Raw genomic sequence first — 17815 nt, 5'->3', positions numbered from 1 at the left:
CCTATTATCCCTGATGGTTTTCAGAGCACCCAGACACAGATATTTAAAGCAGGAGCCTGTGCCTGGAAAGAGCAGGTCCAAAAGGAAATGTGGATAACTCCTTGTCCAACCACTTCCCACCCCCCAAAACCCGCCCTCTTAAGATACCTGGCTCCTGGAATAACCCCCACATCATACCTGTGCTGTCCCTTCTCATTCCGAGGGATTTGCTGCCCCCTGCTGGTTCTCTCACTCCACATCTGGCCAGGTGCCCAAGTCCAGAGTCCAAGCTTCACGCACATTGACTGAGGGGCAGCGGTCCTTTCCCTGCGCTAGAGGCCACACCAAGCGCTGCTTGCCTTTCTCTGTCCACACACGACGCCTCTCTCTCCCCCCCTCTCTGCTACCATGACAGCCACCCGCTGGGGGATCTGCTCTGCTGGCAAGATTAGCCACGATTTCCTGGTGGCTCTGAAGACTCTGCCGCCAGAGGACCACAAGGTAATAAGTGGAGCACAGACCGAAGATGGATGGAGGGGGACTATTCCCACCTATGGAACTGAATGGGAAGTTCAAACTGGGAAGAATAGAATAGAATAGAATAGAATAGAATAGAATAGAATAGAATAGAATAGAATAGAATAGAATAGAATAGAATAGAATAGAATAGAATTTATTATTTATACCCCGCCCATCTGGGCAGCTTCCAACAAAGTATTAAAATACAATGGTCTATTAAAATACAGTGGTCCTAAGGCACCTAGGACTCCCAGGTCCTCAGGAAAGAAGGGAAAACTAGAATTAAAGAGACTGGGGTTTCTGGAAGCCAAGATGCTAAATCAGGGGTGGGGGATCTGCCGCCCTCCTGATGATGTTGGACTACAAATCCCATCATCCCTGACTATTGGCTGTGCTGGCTGGGAGTGATGGGAGACCCCCAACATCAGGAAGGCCAACAGTTCCCATCCCTGTGCCAGATCACTGGAGAAGGCAGGTGGTTCTGTGGTTTCCATTATAGATGCAGAAAAGATATGACTTCAGGCAACTTGCAATTCGGAAGAAGGCAGCGGGGCTGGCTTTAAGGAAAGGGGGAATTTAGATTCCTCTATTCAAGAATTTGTAAACCTAGAGGCTCTCCCTGGCCTACTAACTAGACGCTCCTCCAGATGACCTATTTGTTGAGCATTCATCCTGATTTACTTGTGTAGCTACTATTCACCAATAGCTGGCAGGTTCTGTCTGATCTGGGCAGTGGACCTCCCATCCATAGTTGCACTAGCCCGGTGGTTCTCAAACTTTTTTCTCTGGGCCACCCTTTCTCGTGCCACACCAGATTTTTTTATTGATAGGAATATGTTGGAATACAAAAAGAAACAACAAGCCGTGCTTGATTTATAAGAACACAAATGATAAGATTGCGGGACATTCAAAAAAGTATAAAACAATGCAGCTGGATTGCTGTGGCCCCTAACTCAGCTGGCAGCCTCCCCTGGGATTCATCTGGCGGTGGGACAAGCAGTCACAGACCCTCCAAATGCCCCTATTTTCCAGGGACGTCCCTGATCTAGAGAAGCCGCCCCGGTTTCTGTTTTGATCCCAGAATGTCCCACTTTTCCTTTGTTGTTGTTGTTTAGTCGTTTAGTCGTGTCCGACTCTTTGTGACCCAATGGACCAGAGCACGCCAGGCACTCCTGTCTTCCACTGCCTCCTGCAGTTTGGTCAGTCTCATGTTCGTAGCTTCGAGAACACTGTCCAACCATCTCGTCCTCTGTCATCCCCTTCTTCTTGTGCCCTCCATTTTTCCCAACATCAGGGTCTTTTCCAGGGAGTCTTCTCTTCTCATGAGGTGGCCAAAGTATTGGAGCCTCAGCTTCACGATCTTTCCTTCCAGTGAGCACTCAGGGCTGATCTCCCCAAGAATGGATACATTTGATCTTCTTGCAGTCCGTGGGACTCTCAAGAGTCTCCTCCAGCACCATAATTCAAAAGCATCAATTCTTCGGCGACCAGCCTTCTTTATGGTCCAGCTCTCACTTCCATACATCACTACTGGGAAAACCATGGCTTTAACTATACGGACCTTTGTTGGCAAGGTGATGTCTCTGCTTTTTAAGACACTTTTCCTTAGGATGTCCCTATTTTCATTGGAGAATTGTGGAGTTAACCGACCCCTGAACCGTCTGAAGGCAATCCTGTATAGGGAAGGGTTTCCTTATGTTTTTTTGTTTTTATATACAGTATGTTGGAAGCTGCCCAGAGTGCTGGGACAACCCAGTAAGATGTGTGTGGGGTGTGGGGTATAAATAGTAAAACTATTATTATGGGATGGGATGTCCCTATTTTCATCGGAGAAATGTTGGAGGTATGCAGTCACAAGTCTCTATACAATGTCTAATCCAGTCGACCGCACCAGGAAAAGCAGATAGGCTTTTGGCTTGATCCAGCAGGCCAGGTTATGTTCCTATCTTCAGATGGAGGACAGACAAGCAAAAGGCCCTCTGAAAATAATAGCTGCTCAATCTGGCCAAGCCCTTCCAGCAGAAGGTGGTCTTTCTTGTGCTCCAGTCCTGTGCTGTTTTAGGGTCGCACTCTTTTCCTCTGTCTCTCGCCCCATTCACCTCCCAGGTGGTGGCCATTGCTTCTCGTGAGCTGAGCCGGGCACAGGAATATGCCAAGAACCACAGCATCCCCAAGGCCTATGGCTCTTATGCAGAACTGGCTCAGGATCCGGGCATTGGTGAGAAAGCTTCCTTGAAACCCTGGGGACACCGGGAGGGAGGAAACTGCCTTGTTCCAAGTCAGACCATGGGGTCCATCCAGCTCAGTATGGTCTACACTTGACTTGCCCCACCTGGAGATGCTGGAAGTGGAATCTTCAGATCTTCTGCATGTGCAGCAGATGTGCCACATCTGTCCCCCAAGGGAGAGGGGAAATCCCCTCTACCATACAATGTAAACTGGGTTTCGGAATGGGAACATCATCCAACAGGGATGGAGAAGCTTTTCCAACTTGGGGGCCACATTCCCTTCTGGGCAACTTTCCAAGGGCCACATACCCCTGGTGGGAGGAGCCAGGGGCAAAGGTGGGTGGAGCAACCAATATGCATGTTTACTTTGTACAGTAGAGCATTTTCTGTTGGGAATGGATTTAACTCTGTAGGTTTAGATCAAAACCTCCTATCCCACATGCATAGGAGAAATAGAAAACGTGTGCATTTGTGATTTTGGCTGCAAACACCACAGTTTCTACACAAACTCTCTCACCCCCTTCTGTTCTCTTTCCAAACAAGCAAGAGGCATTGAGTTCAAGGGCATATTCCAGCCAAGCAAAACATTGAAGGAGGGTGAGAAGCAAGGTCATTGAAGAGTGGGGCTTGAGGCAAGGGGGCGAAGGGAAGAAAAGTACCAAAAGCAAAAGGGGGGGAGATGGGCAGGCCTGGAGGATCTCCCCAACCAGTCAGACTCTAGCAGCATACATTGGAGGCACATTTAAAGCACAAGAATCCTGTGCTTTCCAGTGTACCTCGGGTTAAGAACTTAATTTGTTCTGGAGGTCTATTCTTAACCTGAAACTGTTCTTAACCTGAAGCACCACTTTAGCTAATGGGGCCCTCTGCTGCTGCTGCGCAATTTCTGTTCTCATCCTGAAGCAAAGTTCTTAACCCGAGGTACTGTTTCTGGGTTAGCAGAGTCTGTAACCTGAAGCGTATGTAACCTGAAGCGTATGTAACCCAAGGTACCACTGTAAGTGTATGGCTCAGCCTCTTTCTCAAGATAAATGTTGACTGTGGCTGAACTGAAGAGTGAGCTTTCCTCTGGACTTCCCTTTCTTTTTGCAGATGTGGTGTATGTGGGAGTGGTGCATCCCCACCACCTGCCAGCCACCCTCCTCTTCATCCAGGCTGGGAAGAATGTGCTCTGCGAGAAGCCCCTGGGCATGAACGCTGCAGAGGTCAAGAAGATGGTGCAGGCAGCTCGGGAAAAGGAGGTCTTCCTCATGGAGGTAAGAGGCAGAAGCACTCCCTGAAGGCCAAAGGGGTACCATATGGAACTGGTGGGCTTTGGACTGGCATCTCCAACCCCTGCAAAGGGAGCATGAGCCCCTGGTGTGGGGCGGCAGCAGGTGAATGTTCTGATTTGTCCTCAGGCTTGCTGGACCCGTTTCTTCCCTGCATTGGAGAAGATCCGCTCTCTGCTCGATCAAAGGACTGTGGGGGATGTGTTAGTGGTTCAAGCCGAGTTTGGTGTCCCTCTCCTAACTGTCCCCAGGGCTGTGAAGAAAGATCTTGGTGGAGGCGCCTTACTGGATATTGGTATCTACTGTGTTCAGCTGGCCTGCATGGTTTTTGATGGGGAGAAGCCGGAGTCCATTGTGGCCTCGGGGTTCTTGCATGAAACAGGTTAGTATTGGGTTGGTCCTGGTCCCCTCTAGAGGTCAGTATTTTGCACCAGGGATTCAAGTGTATACCAGATACAGTGGTACCTTAGTTCTCACACTTAATCCGTTCCGGAAGCCCGTTCCAAAACCAAAGCATTCCATATCCGAGGCGCGCTTTCCCATAGAAAGTAATGCAAAATGGATTGATCCATTCCAGACTTTTAAAAACAACTCCTAAAACAGCAATTTAACATGAATTTTACTATCTAACGAGACCATTTATCCATAAAATGAAAGCAATAAACAATGTACAGTGGAACCTCGGGTTACGGATGTAATCTGTGATGGACGCACGTCCACAACCCGCAGCGTTCGTAACCTGCAGCTCCGCATCTGCGCTCGCGCGTGACGCGATTTGGCGCTTCTGCACATGCATGAGTGGCGAAACCCAGAAGTAACCCTTTCCGGTTCCTCCTGGGTTTCCCACGGTGCACAACCTGAAAACGCATAATCCAAAGCGTTTGTAACCTGAGATACCACTGTACTGGAGTCACACAATCAATCAATCAATCAGTAACTGAACTAGGTTCCACACAGTCACAAAAACAAAGCAAAAAAGCCTCAAAAACACAAAATAAATAGCAAAAACAGACAGACCTCAGTGTAACATGCAAAACGGAAGCGTGGCACTCAAAATTTGGCTTCCGAAAAAAGTTCGCAAACCAGAACACTTACTTCTGGGATTGCAGTGTTTGCTTTCCCAGTTGTTTGAGTACCAATGCATTTGAGAACCAAGGTACCACTGTACCACTGTGGTAAGGTCACGAATATAAGCCACACTTTAACTTTTCATGACCCAATTTTTTTTGGGGGGGGGGAGTGCGGTTTATATTTGGGCTAATACAGTACAGTACTTAGTAGAAAGGCTGCATTGTGCTTTAAATGTATGGTGTGTGTACACAGCCCAGTTTGTGAAAAATTGCCTTCAGGGGTATAAAATGTGCAAATAGTTCCAGACTAGGGTAGGAAAAACAAGATCTCAGTGTGTAGTGGGCACAGAATATGATGTGCCTAACACAGCCTAACTGGCATGTGGATATGACCACTGTTGCTTGTTTCCCCCAAGATGTAGATAAAACAGCTTCAATCATCCTGAACTACTCTGGCCAACACCAAGCTGTCCTCACTTATACCATGATGACCTGGATGCACAACAAAGCCAGCATTACTGGCACCAAGGGGATAATCGAGGTAAGTCCTGGACCACATGGAGAAGGGGATACACTTTGCATCTTCCTGGAAACAAAAGGAAGCTTCAGGAGGATCACAATCCAGGATTCCGCAGGCTCTTCTAGGGACCTAACCTCATCCCTTCCTGGCCAAGAGGATAAGGAAGGACAGTTTGGGTGGGTGAGGGTAGGACAGAGAAAAGCACACACACACACACACACACACACACACACACACACACGTGTATATGGAGACCGTGGAGTTAAAGCAACAACAACCACCGGGTAGAAATTTATTTAATTTGCAAATTTTGCACTGAATGGAAGAATCAGCTTTTGACCTATGTGCAAAATGTTGTGGAATACATAAATGTCAGCATAAGCACAGCCTGGAGCTTCCCTCCTGGGAAAGTTTGAGCCCCATAACTATATCTTTACAAATGACTTGCCCAAAATAACCCCTTTCTGAGAGCTCTGGGGCCTGTTTTGGTATATGCTTCCTCTCACAACTGTGTTCGGCAGATTCCCGGTCCCTTCTGGTGCCCAGAAGAGTTGGTTGTCAATGGACAGAAGGAAGAGTTTCCTCTTCCTCATCCTTCCCAAAAACTGTACTTCATCAACTCCACTGGCCTGTGCTATGAAGCAGAACACGTCAGGCAATGTCTCCTTCAAGGTAAAAGTCTTGGGCACTCTTGGGCGGACTGTGCGCAGCAGCAGAGCATCCTGACTTATTCTCCTTTCTCTTTCCTCTCCCACAGGCCTGAAGGAGAGCCCCATCATGTCTCATGGAGACAGCGAGCTTCTCCACTCTATCCTGGATGAAGTCCGTAGGCAGCTTGGGGTGTCCTATCCTCAGGACCACACATGACCCATTCCAGGCTTGATTTCAGTGGCCTCGCTCATATATGCGAGGCGGCAGCTAGACCAGACTTTACTATTAGAAACCTCCAGTCTGGTGGGTGGGTTTGCAACAAATGTTGATTGTAAGCTTTGGAATAAAATGTAGTTAGATGCGAAGGGGACGTCTGCATATTATGTGAACCTCACCCACCATGAGATGTCGATTTAACATTCTGTAAATAGAAGCCTACAATTTGTTGTGTTTTGCCTTTTTATGAGTTTTGTAGCCTCTCAATTTTCTCTCTCCAAATTTAGCATTTTAAACTTAAGGTTTGGAGCTGGAGCAGGTAAAAGATCCGACTCAACCCAAACAGGAGTTGCAGGTAGCATCAATCAGCTGACCAGTAGTGCCGGTAAAGACCTGGGCTTCGTAAACCCCAACCAACTGATCATCAGGTCTTGTAAAGCATGGAGCCTCACATGACCCGGGGATCAGCAGATTGTACTTGCCAAGTGCTAAGCATGGGGCTTGCCAGGTCCTCTGCATAGTGATCTGCAAGCGCTGACCATGACTGTCAGCATTTAGCAGGCTGTGCCTTTGTCCGCATGGATTGTGCCAGTATGAAGACAAAGCTGATATGCTTGGTTAGAGTTTAACCATTGGTGACATGAATTAATAATGTTAAAAAAGCTGAGTGTCTGCCCCTCTCTCTGCCAAGCGGTGGCAAAAGCCCATGGAGCCCCAGGCACACACACAGGATCTGTGTCCCTTTGGAGAATAGAAGACACGGCAGAAGATGGTTTATTCACCTATTTACACCTTCAGTCTGCATGGAGGGAGTCCAGATCTTACATGGCCCACAGCAGTGAAGGAACCTTTTGTCTCCCTTTCCAAGATGGATCTCAGCCCTTCTCTCTCCCAGAAACCCCTTGCTTGAAAACTCCCCTTTCCTGTCCTCTCAGCAGGATATCATTCTAGAGTGAATGCTTTGAATAATTTCTTTTATGTAATGCACAGGCAGAAAATTGAATCCCCCCCCCCTTTGGTGTTTTCTGCTCTGAGCCATTTTTGGGGTCCAAAAATGGGTGGTTGGTGGAAGGACTCTGAGTGAGAGGTAGGGAAGGGAAGACCTCCTGAGATGAGAGACTGGGAGAAGGAAAGCTCCCAGGTGAGAGCTGGGAGGGTCCACCACTTTCTGTGTGAGACAAGAGCTACCTTTGAGAGAGGCCTCGCCTTTTTTCTTTTCTTTCTCTCTCTTTGTTTTTATTTAGATTAGTTTATTTTATTGTTCAGTGGTACCTTGGGTTAAGAACTTAATTCGTTCTGGAGGTCCATTCTTAACCTGAAACTGTTCTTAACCTGAGGTACTACTTTAGCTAATGGGGCCTCCCGCTGCCGCCGTGCCACTGGCCCGCAATTTCTGTTCTCATCCTGAGGTAAAGTTCTTAACCTGAGGTACTATTTCTGGGTTAGCGGAGTCTGTAACCTGAAGCGTATGTAACCTGAAGCATCTGTAACCCAAGGTACCACTGTTTTATCAAAAAGTTTCTATCAAACTTGGCCACAGGTCGGGTGGGTTAAAGATCTACTGCACCTGACCTTTTCTGATGGTCAGCAGCAATCCAGAGCGGCTGCCAACAGGGCAGAGGGAACAATTTTACCTGGAGATCATGCAGATTGAATCTGGAACATGTTGCATACAAAGCAGCTTCTTTACCAAAGATACTGGAAATATAGTTCCTGTAGGGCAGTTTTCTACGAGCCTCCAGAATTTTCAGTTTGTTTGTTTTTCTTTTTGCTGAGGGCCTCCCAAACTTCAACACAAGCAACATTTTTAGGCAGTTTCAGAGGATTTCATTATGGGATAATTTCAAGAGAAGCTGATAAGAGTTTTTTCTGCCTCAGAATGGAGGAGGAATCTGTTTTAAATGGACTTCCACATGGAATTTGGCAGTTAACTTAAGCTTTGCCTGCATTGAACCATCACCAGTCTCAAGTGCCTGCTTATGTCTGAGCCACTCATACACTGGCCTTTACAAGATAAAACCCTGCTCTGTATTATGTTTTTATTATTGTACACTGTCCTGGGATCTTTTGATAAAAGGCAGTAATACATTGAAATAAAAATGACAACAACAATAATGGCTTTTTTCAGCCAGAACACAGTTCTAGCACCTCTCAGGTGGGCACCATTGCCATTCTAGGAGAATGAGGTAGGTGTTCATGGTGAGTTCTGGCACCTCTTTTTCTACAAAAATAGCAATAAGAATAAAAATCTCTCTCTCTCTCTCTCTCTATATATATATATATATGAAACCCCATGCTGTACTATATTTCCACAACATAATTTTAGGGAAGCTTTTAATGTTTGACAGACTATTGTATATTGATATTTTGTTGGAAGCCACCCAGAGTGGCTGAGGAAACTCAGCCAGATGGGCGGGGTATAAATATTATTATTATTATTATTATTATTATTATTATTATTATTACCACTGATCCACATTGAAGCCACCTTGGGAATTCTGCAGACTCACTTGGTGGGATAGCAAGTGACACGGAGGGGGTCAGTAAACGCCATAAGGCAAGAACAATTGGGTTAAGTACTTAATTCGTTCCGGAGGTCCGTTCTTAACCTGAAACTGTTCTTAACCTGAAGCACCACTTTAGCTAATGGGGCCTCCTGCTGCTGCCGCACCGCCGGAGCACGATTTCTGTTCTCATCTTGAAGTAAAATTCTTAACCCGAAGTACTATTTCTGGGTTAGCAGAGTCTGTAACCTGAAGCGTCTGTAACCCGAGGTACCACTGTACTTTGCAATATAATAAAGATTTTTTAAAAAGGAAATAAAAGACTAATTAATAAGCGTGACAGCTCTAATACGTTACAACAAGCTGAGGGTGGGGTGGGGAAAATGAGGCCCAAGAAAAGGCGCCTCGCTCTCGGTCTAATGTCGGAGGTTGCTCCAATACATAGATACGCAAAAGGCGTAGAGAGGCGAGGCTGCGTTCGACGTCATCAAGCCCGGCCGACGAGGGCGGCGTTCACACTGTCGGCTTCGCCGCGCGGCCTTGTCCGTCGACGTCATTTCCGCCCCTGCGCTTTCCGACCTTTTTCGGTAGCAGCCGGAAAGGGTAACCCCGCGGCGTGCGCTGGGCGGAGCCTCTTTTTCGTTCGGCCGCCGAGGAGCAGCCATGGCAGAGCCAAAGGTGCGGCTGATTCTGAGGGGTTTTCGGTTGCTTTTCTCGGAGGCTAATGGGCAGGGAGGCCGCTGGGAGGGAGGGCGGCGGGCCTCGTGCTGGGCCGCATCCTGCCTCCTCCTTCCCTGCCGTCGGCTGGTGGGGATGAGGGTCGGGGGGGCCCCTGGCGTGGAGGGAAGCGCGGCCTGGCGGGCGAGACGAAGCTGCCGCCTTTGCGTGCGGGGCCTGACCCTGGGCCGGGGCCTCGGACGGGATTAATCATGCTGATGATGCGCCCGTGTGGAGTGGCTCACCGTCACCGCGGACTAGCCGCTTGGATGGGGACACATATGGACCGCGTGGTTCCTGCGAGCGGGCCTCGTCCCCCCATCACCACGTTGCTGTTTTCCTTCTTTAATCGGAAGCAACATCTACGGAGGACTTGACATTTTCAGGTTTATGTTGAATGGAAGGAAGAATCGGGGGTGTTCAACGGCAATATATATAATCATTTAAGGTTATTTTTTAATACGTAAATGTAAATCGGTAGGCTAGGTATGAAAAAGAAAGAAAAAATGACTAGGTACAGGCCAGTCTTGCTCATCTGGAGTGAACAAGCAGCGGCGCTCTGCACCACCACAGTCTCTTTCTCTCTGTTTTAAATGTGGCGGCACATCTTTTTCCAGCAGGAGTGCTTCTGTGCAGGATCCCAGGCAGAAACCTGTACTCTTTTTCGGGATACCGTATTGCACTTTTCCTCTCTGTTTTCTCTCTCCTGGCCCCACTCTTCCCATGCTCAAGCCTTTGTGCATCTGAAATGCTGTAGTGCCTCTGAGCAAGCCAATATCTCCAGCTCAGTTCTCATTTTGCCACCATTTCTGTTGCTCCTTTCCACCAGTTTGCTATTATAGAGGGTTATAATAAATTCAAAAAATAACCAGTAGCACCTTAGAGACCAACTAAGTTTGTTCTGGGTATAAGCTTTTGGGTGCATGCACACTTATAAGGTGCTACTGGACATTTTTTTTATTTATTTTGACTGCATCTGACCAACATGGCTACCTACCTGAATATAGAGTTATAGCTTGTTACACAGGTTCTCAGGGTGTGTACAAAGTGGGGCTAACTGTACAGCTATATAAGAAGCTGGTGTGGGTGAAAAGGAAGAGCCAATAAGGTAAAATCCTAGTGCAGCAGCAGACGCAATATTGCAAGAATAGCAGCTTTCACAGTAAACTTGGCTATGCAGGAGAGAACTGGCATATAAGGATGCAGAGGTACTTGGTTGGGAAATATGAACCAGACTACTATGCAGTGTGATAGGACTCAGTTACATCATGGATGGAAGTAAGCCAAGCATAAACCCTGACACTTCCTCTGCTGATTTGGAAGGGTTGGAAAAACCCCATGGCTTCACTCGAGACCTTTATTATTGCCGTAGCATTAACATTTACTTGGACTAATAAAATAATTTGTTTTCTCCCCCCTCATTTTCTTTATCAGCTTACATGGCCCCCAACTAAAACTCTTTTCTTTCTCCAGGTATTGGTGATTGATGGACGTGGCCACCTGCTGGGTCGTCTGGCTGCCATTGTGGCTAAGCAAGTCTTGCTGGGTAAGATTCAGTTTCAGGGGGGAAGAGGCTCAACCTACTGAGTATTATTGGCAGGCAGAGGGTGCACAGTTTTTTGTTCTAACAGTTCAGCGCTTCTGATATGCTTTGGAGTAGTCTGTGAGGATGTTTGTTTTTTTAGACTTGCAACTGTGATAGCAAATTCTTTTGCTCTGGGAGCGCTTCGAACTTAGATTTCTCCAAGGATTGCAAAGTGAATGTGGCCTTTCAAATTAAGAGGCTTAGTTTCTAGTGTAGAGGATGATAAACCTTTTTCTCTCTTGAGGGTTACATTCCCTCAGAGGTATTTACTGGGGGGTGCATGCCAAGTAGGAGAATCAGACGATAAGGAACCAGGGTTCTGCTGCTACTCCCCAAATGCTATTAACCTTGTTACGTGGTGTGTTCTGAACTGTGGCTGTGCTGGCGGGCACCAAGTTGCCAAAGCCTGGGGTAGGGGCTCAACCTAGGTTCTTAAACTTGAGACACATGTGCTGTTACATTGATTTATGAGGGAAGATCCATGTGATTTCTGAGCTTGGCCAACTTTGGAGCACACAGCTGAGAAGGAGTGGGGTGTCTGTTGTGTACTAGAATGATGGACTCAGCTTGCAGTTTTCAAGTCTCATGCTAGGGGCTGGGAAACATGAGATTACCTTGTCTGTAGCAGGCAGGTAAAGTATTGAGTTCCTCTTCTGAACTTGAGTGTCCAGCCTGTGCTCTGTGGTGAGGACACAACCTCAGTTTGCACTCTTTCCTCTCCCCTTCCCAGGGCGCAAAGTGGTAGTTGTGCGATGTGAAGGGATCAACATATCCGGCAACTTCTACCGTAACAAACGTGAGTACCATAGCAGATTTTAAAATCTGTCTAAATGTCTGGCTAGGATTCTTGTTCTACCGTTGTCTCTCAAAGTACTTGCATTATGTTGTGGACACAATGTTTCTCCATGCCTATAATAAAGCAAAGTCTCCATCTAAGACAAGCATAGCCAATCCTTCAGTTTGAGGTGGAACAATCTTATCCCCTACAAGGCTGGGAAACCTGTGGTTCTTTAGATGTTGTTGGACTCCAGTTCTCATAATCTCTAACCATTGGCCATGTAGACTGGAGCTGTTGGGAGTTCAAGTCCAGCAGTATCTTGAACGTTGCAAGTTAACCTTCCCAGGTGTAGAATAAAGGTGGCATTATTACAGAGACCAAGTAGTACTGACTTCACAGGTTTGAAGCATAAGCATTAGATACTTTGAGGCCCAGTGGGGTTTTTTGTTTACTGGGGAATGTGTACACTTCCTCAAATGGGAGGATTGGCAGTGATCCTTGAGTCTTCAAGAAGACGCCCTAGAGAGCAATAGCATTTATATGAAATGTAGCTGAAGACTTTTTTTCTTGCAAGTGATAACTAGGGATCAGAGAGAAACCTAGGAAGCTGCCTTACAGCAGGCTCCAGACCATTGTTTCATCTAATTCCATATTGTCTGTGGCAGCTCTTCGGTGTTTCAAATAGATCTTTCCCTTGATCCTTTTAAATGGAGTAATTCTCTAGTCATCATAGCTTCAGAGGTGGTTTGGGTCAGATATAGATGCTACCTGGTAAGGACTCCATAAAGAGAATTCCAGAGGACAAGAGCCAGTTAGCGGTGGACTGCTCATCTCTTTACCCTCCCCGTGCCAGGTCTAGAGGGAGGAGATAGCATTGTGCCAACTGACCATCTCTGCAAGTGTCAGGTTTGCATAAATTCAGATTTCCTTCTTGCCCAAAAGACATAGCATCGAGCTTATAACTTTAATAATAATATTCCACCCTATTTCCCAAAGAAACCCGGAGTTTGGTGTCATATTGTGTTATAATTTGTTAGAAGTTGCCCGCAGTGGCTGGAGGAACCCAGTCGGGTGGGCGGCATATTAATTAGTATTAACATTTAAAGCATATTTCAAACATTTATGAACAATTTAAAACCATCTGCAGATATTGAGAACATCTAAAAACATTTTTAATTGTTCTGTTGTCATTCTTGCCAGCTTCCGTTGGCACATTTATGATACCGTGTCGTGGACTAGCTAGCCAGTCGTAACTGCCACTGTTGCTCATTGGTGTGCAATGGCGTTGGCTTGAGGAACAGGATGGGTGAGATGGTGGTCAGTGATGATGCCTTTCCACCATTAGTTCGAGTGTCATGGCCATGAGATAACTTTACATGCACTACCATCTGAGACCACCACTCGCCTCTCATGGCAAGTTCTGCCTCTTTGGTATCCATTTGATATAGATTATTTCCTCATCAGCATGCCTTGTTCTTTTACAAATCATAGAGTCTGTAAGACCTGTGGTCTGCATGAAGACCTGAAGGCTTTTATGCTCTGCGGGGCCTGTTCTGACTGCTGTGGTTATTAACCTGAAGCAGTGTAAACATAGTTTCTAGACAACAAGAAATGAGTAGGTGGGTCTTGAAAAGTCTGCAAACTGGCTTGATAGCCATCACGCTTAGGTAAGTAGTATACATATCACTGCATATCTGCCAGCCTCGTGCTCATGGTAACTTTCTTGCCAGCCTGTTCTAACCGTGCCATTCTCTCTTCCCATTCTCCCAGTGAAGTACCTTGCTTTCCTCCGTAAGCGTATGAACACCAACCCGTCCCGTGGTCCTTACCACTTCCGTGCCCCTAGCCGGATCTTCTGGAGGACAGTGCGAGGTAGGTGTATTCTCAACAACTTTTATATGACCAAGAAGATAAATTGATGTGTTGGGGCGTGCCCATCACATGGTATATTCACAAATTAGTATTCAGTGGGAATCAACAGTTCTACTAATTTGTGTTTTACCACTTTTACTAAAACATGTTAAGACTTTAACATGAAACCATTTCTAGTCTGTGTCTTTTTCACATATTCACTCATGGGTCTCTTTGGTTCCATTTCTGTGTTGAATGTGTGAATTTTTATCTGTCTTTTACACATGCACTTAGATACAGGCAAGTCCCAATTTACATGGGGGTTATATTCCAAGGCACCACACATTGAAATGAATGAGTATATTTGAAACACCATTGAAAAAGCCTGCAAACACCCCCTTTTGTGATGTTTTGGGGTCACTTCCAGGTTCAGCGTTCATGGTCATGCACATATCAGACACACCTAAACTGGTCACTCACTGCTTGTACATATTTAATGTGTGTTTTCTCAAAATACACAGTTCTCTGTGCATTTTGATGTGTTCTGAGCTAAAAACTATATCACAGTATTCAGAGAAGTGTGAAATCCAGTGGATAGGTATGTTCCAATGCCAGCACATGTGTTTATATTGCAATTAGCAAAGATCAGGTTTTTTTTAAGCTACCCTAATACTGGGTGGTCAGTATATACATCCCAACTGGTGTTCATTTCCAGAATTTGCCCTAAAGAGGCAATTTATTGTTAATAATAATAGTAGTAGTAGTAGTACATTTATTACTTATACCCCGTCCACTCTGGGCAGCTTACAGCATATATAAAACAGAAAAACGTCAAACATTAAAAACGTCCCAATACAGAGCTGCCTTCTAAAAGTTAAGCAGTTCTTTATCCCCTTGACATATATAACCCACCCTCAAATTTTTATTCTAAATTTCACGCTTCTTTTAGAGGGCACATACTGCTCTTTATCCTAACCTGGGAGTTCTGCTTCTCCTCCAGCCTCTTCACATCTCCTCTCTCTTTGCAGGAATGCTCCCACACAAGACCAAACGGGGTCAGGCTGCCTTGGAGAGGCTGAAGGTCTTTGATGGCATCCCTCCTCCTTACGATAAGGTAACTTTCCTTCTGTCTTTGGTGCGTTGCCATCATTATTCCTGATCCTGTTCTGTCAGTGATGTTTTTCTTATACCTACATTGTTTGACTTGAAGAGTGAGAAAAAAATTCCAAACGCTGAGGCAGATTTTGCACCTCTGGGAGTGCTCACAGTTGCCTTTGTCTTGCATATATTGCTTAATGGGACATGTGTTCTCTTACAGCGCAAGAGGATGGTGGTCCCTGCCGCTCTGAAAGTGGTCCGCCTCAAGCCCACACGCAAGGTATTATTTACCATTTTTTTAGTAGACGTCTTACAGCTCCAATGAGGGGCACACAAAGTGGTTTGCCAACATTTCTGCACTCCAGTGCCATAAAGCACTAACTGGGGGAGGGCCTATAACGCTGCCACCCCACCCCCCAAGTTAGACCTGGAGCAATACACTTTGCATGTGTAAAGCCTCAGGTTCACCCTCCGGCATCTCCAGCTGAAAATCTTGTGTAGTTTTGTAGAGAGGTAACCTGAGGCCCTGGAGAGCAGCAATACTGGAGCAAATGGACTGACTCACAATAAGCTTTATATGTTACTTCTGGAAGCCCCCACAGATAGTACTTAAGAACAAAATTCTGAAGGAATTGCTTTGGGAGCATCCTTAGTCTATTGATGGGACCCACGGCAGCTTTCGTTCTCCATGTGATCATCTTGAAACCTCATGTCATGGTCAAACCTGCCTTGTCCCTTGTGCAACTGATTTCTTTTGGTGTTTGCTTCAGCCTATCAGAAACAGCTTTAAATAGACTGTTCCTGGCAAGATGGCCTTAGCTACTGCACTCACCAAGTGTTGCCTGCTGCTGTTGGCTGGTCAGTGATGATGACACTCCACCATTAGTTCGAGTCTCAAGACCATGAGACCACAACTCTTCATGCACTACCATCTGAGACCAGCCCCTCATAGTTGGAGCTTTGTGCTTTGAGTGGGGGCCAAACAGCCCTTTGGGTAAGCAGCAAGGCATATATAAATTAAAGCAGTCCGTGAACAGCAAGAATTTGGGCTCTAAGGAGTCACCTGTGGTGTCGTTCAGATTTTGTGGCGTTCCAACTCTCGCATCGTTCCTGATCGCTCTAGTTGGGGCTGATGGGAGTTGGAGCAGCAACTACCGGAGGGCCACAGTCTCCACATCCCTGTTCGTAGCGTGTGCTGTATTGAGGACTTGGATGGAGGGTTTGCCTGGTGGTGAAAGTGCCAGGAACGGAGCCGATAGTCTCCCTAGGAATATTATTGAAAGCGGAATTCTGTGGGCAATAGCATGTGGGTTGGGAGAAAGGCCTCCATGCAGTTGCTGTGTCTGATTCAGTGAATAGAGGCAAGAAGGGGTAAGCGAGGAGGTAGCTCCCAACTTTGTGTGTGGGCAGCGACATCTTGTACACTGGAAACAGCTCCCTGCAGTGCTGGAGGCTTGTAAGCTAATGCGTGTGTTTTCCAACCACAGTTTGCCTATTTGGGTCGCCTTGCCCATGAGGTTGGGTGGAAGTACCAGGCCATCACAGCTACCCTGGAGGAGAAGCGCAAGGCAAAGGCCAAGATTCATTACACAAAGAAGAAGCAACTGAAGGTGAGTTAGCCTGAACGCATAATTATTGTGGGGAGTGTTCTGGGTTTAGTGGAGAAAGGAACCCCTCTCCCTCCCTTCTCCCTTTTAATTTAAAAATGAAGCGGGAGACAGAACCTTTAGATCATTATTACAGGCAAGAGTGTCTATTTATGCCACACCAGCAAGTGAATAGGCTTCAGAGAGTTGAAGATATCCTAAGCTGAACTTTGGTTAATTCCCCCCAACAGTCTGTCTTCCATCTGTATGTAAGGTTGTGTGTGCATGTTGTGCTCTCTTAACATCGGACCTCTTCTGCTCTTACAAAGCCTACCTATTAATTCACTTTTTCTTTTCTTTTCTTGTAGAAACTTCAAAAGCAGGCAGAGAAAAATGTGGAGGGCAAGATTGCAAAATATACAGACATCTTGAAACATTACGGCATTCTGGTTTAAATAAAACTATTCACAATAAATGATATAGTTTACAGGTTCTTGGTTTTGTGTCTGTGCTTTAAAATCACTTTTAAGTTAGCCGATCAATAATTGCTACAGCCAAATTCTCTTCTGCGGTGGACTGGGAGTTTAAGGGAAAAGGCATTGGTGTGAGTAAGTGATAAGATTTCTTGATTCTCTGGCAGAGGAACTGCTACACTTGGGAGATCATAGTTCTATGAATGGGTTGGATTGCTTTATAAGAGGTAAACAATGGGAGGGGTATTGGTCCTAGTCACTTAAAAAAAAATATGCTTGATTGACACTTCACTTCTGATCTGGTGCTCATTCCTGTCACTTGGTGCATTTAGAAGCCCTTCAGTCTTTTGGCCTTGTGCTGTACACAGATCTCTTTATGCTTTGACAGTAGGTTTGCCAACTGCTGAACCCATCTTAAGTATGAGAATAGTCTTAATCATCAGTTAGAATTAACTTCAGCTCCATGCCATGAACTGTTTTACTTATGTCACACTTCTTAACAGGTTTGGCCTACTTGTATCTCTCAGTTGCTGGCCCTCCAGTAACCAAATCTGCTAGCATCACCTTTGATTCTACTGGCATGTTCATTTTAGGCATACACCCAAAATCTCAATTTCCCCCCTCCTCTATAAATGTTCCGTTTAGGTACCATTAGAGAGAACACCACTAGGGTTGTGAGTACAGTGGTACCTCAGGTTCAGTACTTAATTCATTTCGAAGGTCCGTTCTTAACCTGAAACTGTTCTTAACCTGAAGCACCACTTTAGCT

The 17815-nt window shown here is 46.1% G+C and overlaps 2 protein-coding genes and 3 non-coding genes across 5 annotated transcripts; all 5 read left to right on the top strand.

Annotated features, from left to right (window-relative positions):
- Positions 1-282: 282 nt before the first annotated feature.
- Positions 283-6603, top strand: LOC114582681 (trans-1,2-dihydrobenzene-1,2-diol dehydrogenase-like). The gene is made up of 7 exons (XM_028703896.2): positions 283-480; positions 2605-2716; positions 3819-3982; positions 4127-4379; positions 5484-5608; positions 6109-6259; positions 6345-6603. Exons 1-7 carry the CDS (start codon positions 388-390, stop codon positions 6452-6454), a joined length of 1008 nt encoding a protein of 335 aa, XP_028559729.2. The 5' UTR covers positions 283-387; the 3' UTR covers positions 6455-6603.
- Positions 6604-9513: 2910 nt separating this feature from the next.
- RPL13A (ribosomal protein L13a) lies at positions 9514-17066 on the top strand. The gene is made up of 8 exons (XM_028703107.2): positions 9514-9636; positions 11149-11221; positions 11991-12056; positions 13809-13910; positions 14918-15003; positions 15208-15267; positions 16475-16597; positions 16942-17066. The coding sequence occupies exons 1-8, from the start codon at positions 9622-9624 to the stop codon at positions 17026-17028; spliced, it is 612 nt and encodes a 203-aa protein (XP_028558940.1). The 5' UTR covers positions 9514-9621; the 3' UTR covers positions 17029-17066.
- On the top strand, positions 13353-13436 carry LOC114583764 (small nucleolar RNA Z195/SNORD33/SNORD32 family). Its single transcript, XR_003703593.1, has one exon. It is a non-coding gene; the product is annotated as a small nucleolar RNA Z195/SNORD33/SNORD32 family (small nucleolar RNA).
- On the top strand, positions 15054-15132 carry LOC114583766 (small nucleolar RNA SNORD34). Its single transcript, XR_003703595.1, has one exon. It is a non-coding gene; the product is annotated as a small nucleolar RNA SNORD34 (small nucleolar RNA).
- LOC114583765 (small nucleolar RNA Z195/SNORD33/SNORD32 family) lies at positions 15843-15929 on the top strand. The gene has a single exon (XR_003703594.1). It is a non-coding gene; the product is annotated as a small nucleolar RNA Z195/SNORD33/SNORD32 family (small nucleolar RNA).
- Positions 17067-17815: the final 749 nt, after the last annotated feature.

This window comes from Podarcis muralis, chromosome 13 (assembly GCF_964188315.1).
Source record: "Podarcis muralis chromosome 13, rPodMur119.hap1.1, whole genome shotgun sequence".
Lineage (NCBI taxonomy): Eukaryota > Metazoa > Chordata > Lepidosauria > Squamata > Lacertidae > Podarcis > Podarcis muralis.
Note: the sequence above shows the minus strand (reverse complement) of the source record. Positions and strands in the feature narration are given on the sequence as shown.

Coding starts and splice junctions, on each gene's coding strand:
- RPL13A (XM_028703107.2), top strand. Junction 12,057..13,808: donor CAACTTCTACCGTAACAAAC/GTGAGTACCATA, acceptor CCATTCTCCCAG/TGAAGTACCTTGCTTTCCTC. Junction 16,598..16,941: donor CAAAGAAGAAGCAACTGAAG/GTGAGTTAGCCT, acceptor CTTTTCTTGTAG/AAACTTCAAAAGCAGGCAGA.
- LOC114582681 (XM_028703896.2), top strand. CDS start 388: ATGACAGCCACCCGCTGGGGGATCTGCTCTGCTGGCAAGATTAGCCAC. Junction 4,380..5,483: donor GGGGTTCTTGCATGAAACAG/GTTAGTATTGGG, acceptor GTTTCCCCCAAG/ATGTAGATAAAACAGCTTCA. Junction 5,609..6,108: donor GCACCAAGGGGATAATCGAG/GTAAGTCCTGGA, acceptor TGTGTTCGGCAG/ATTCCCGGTCCCTTCTGGTG.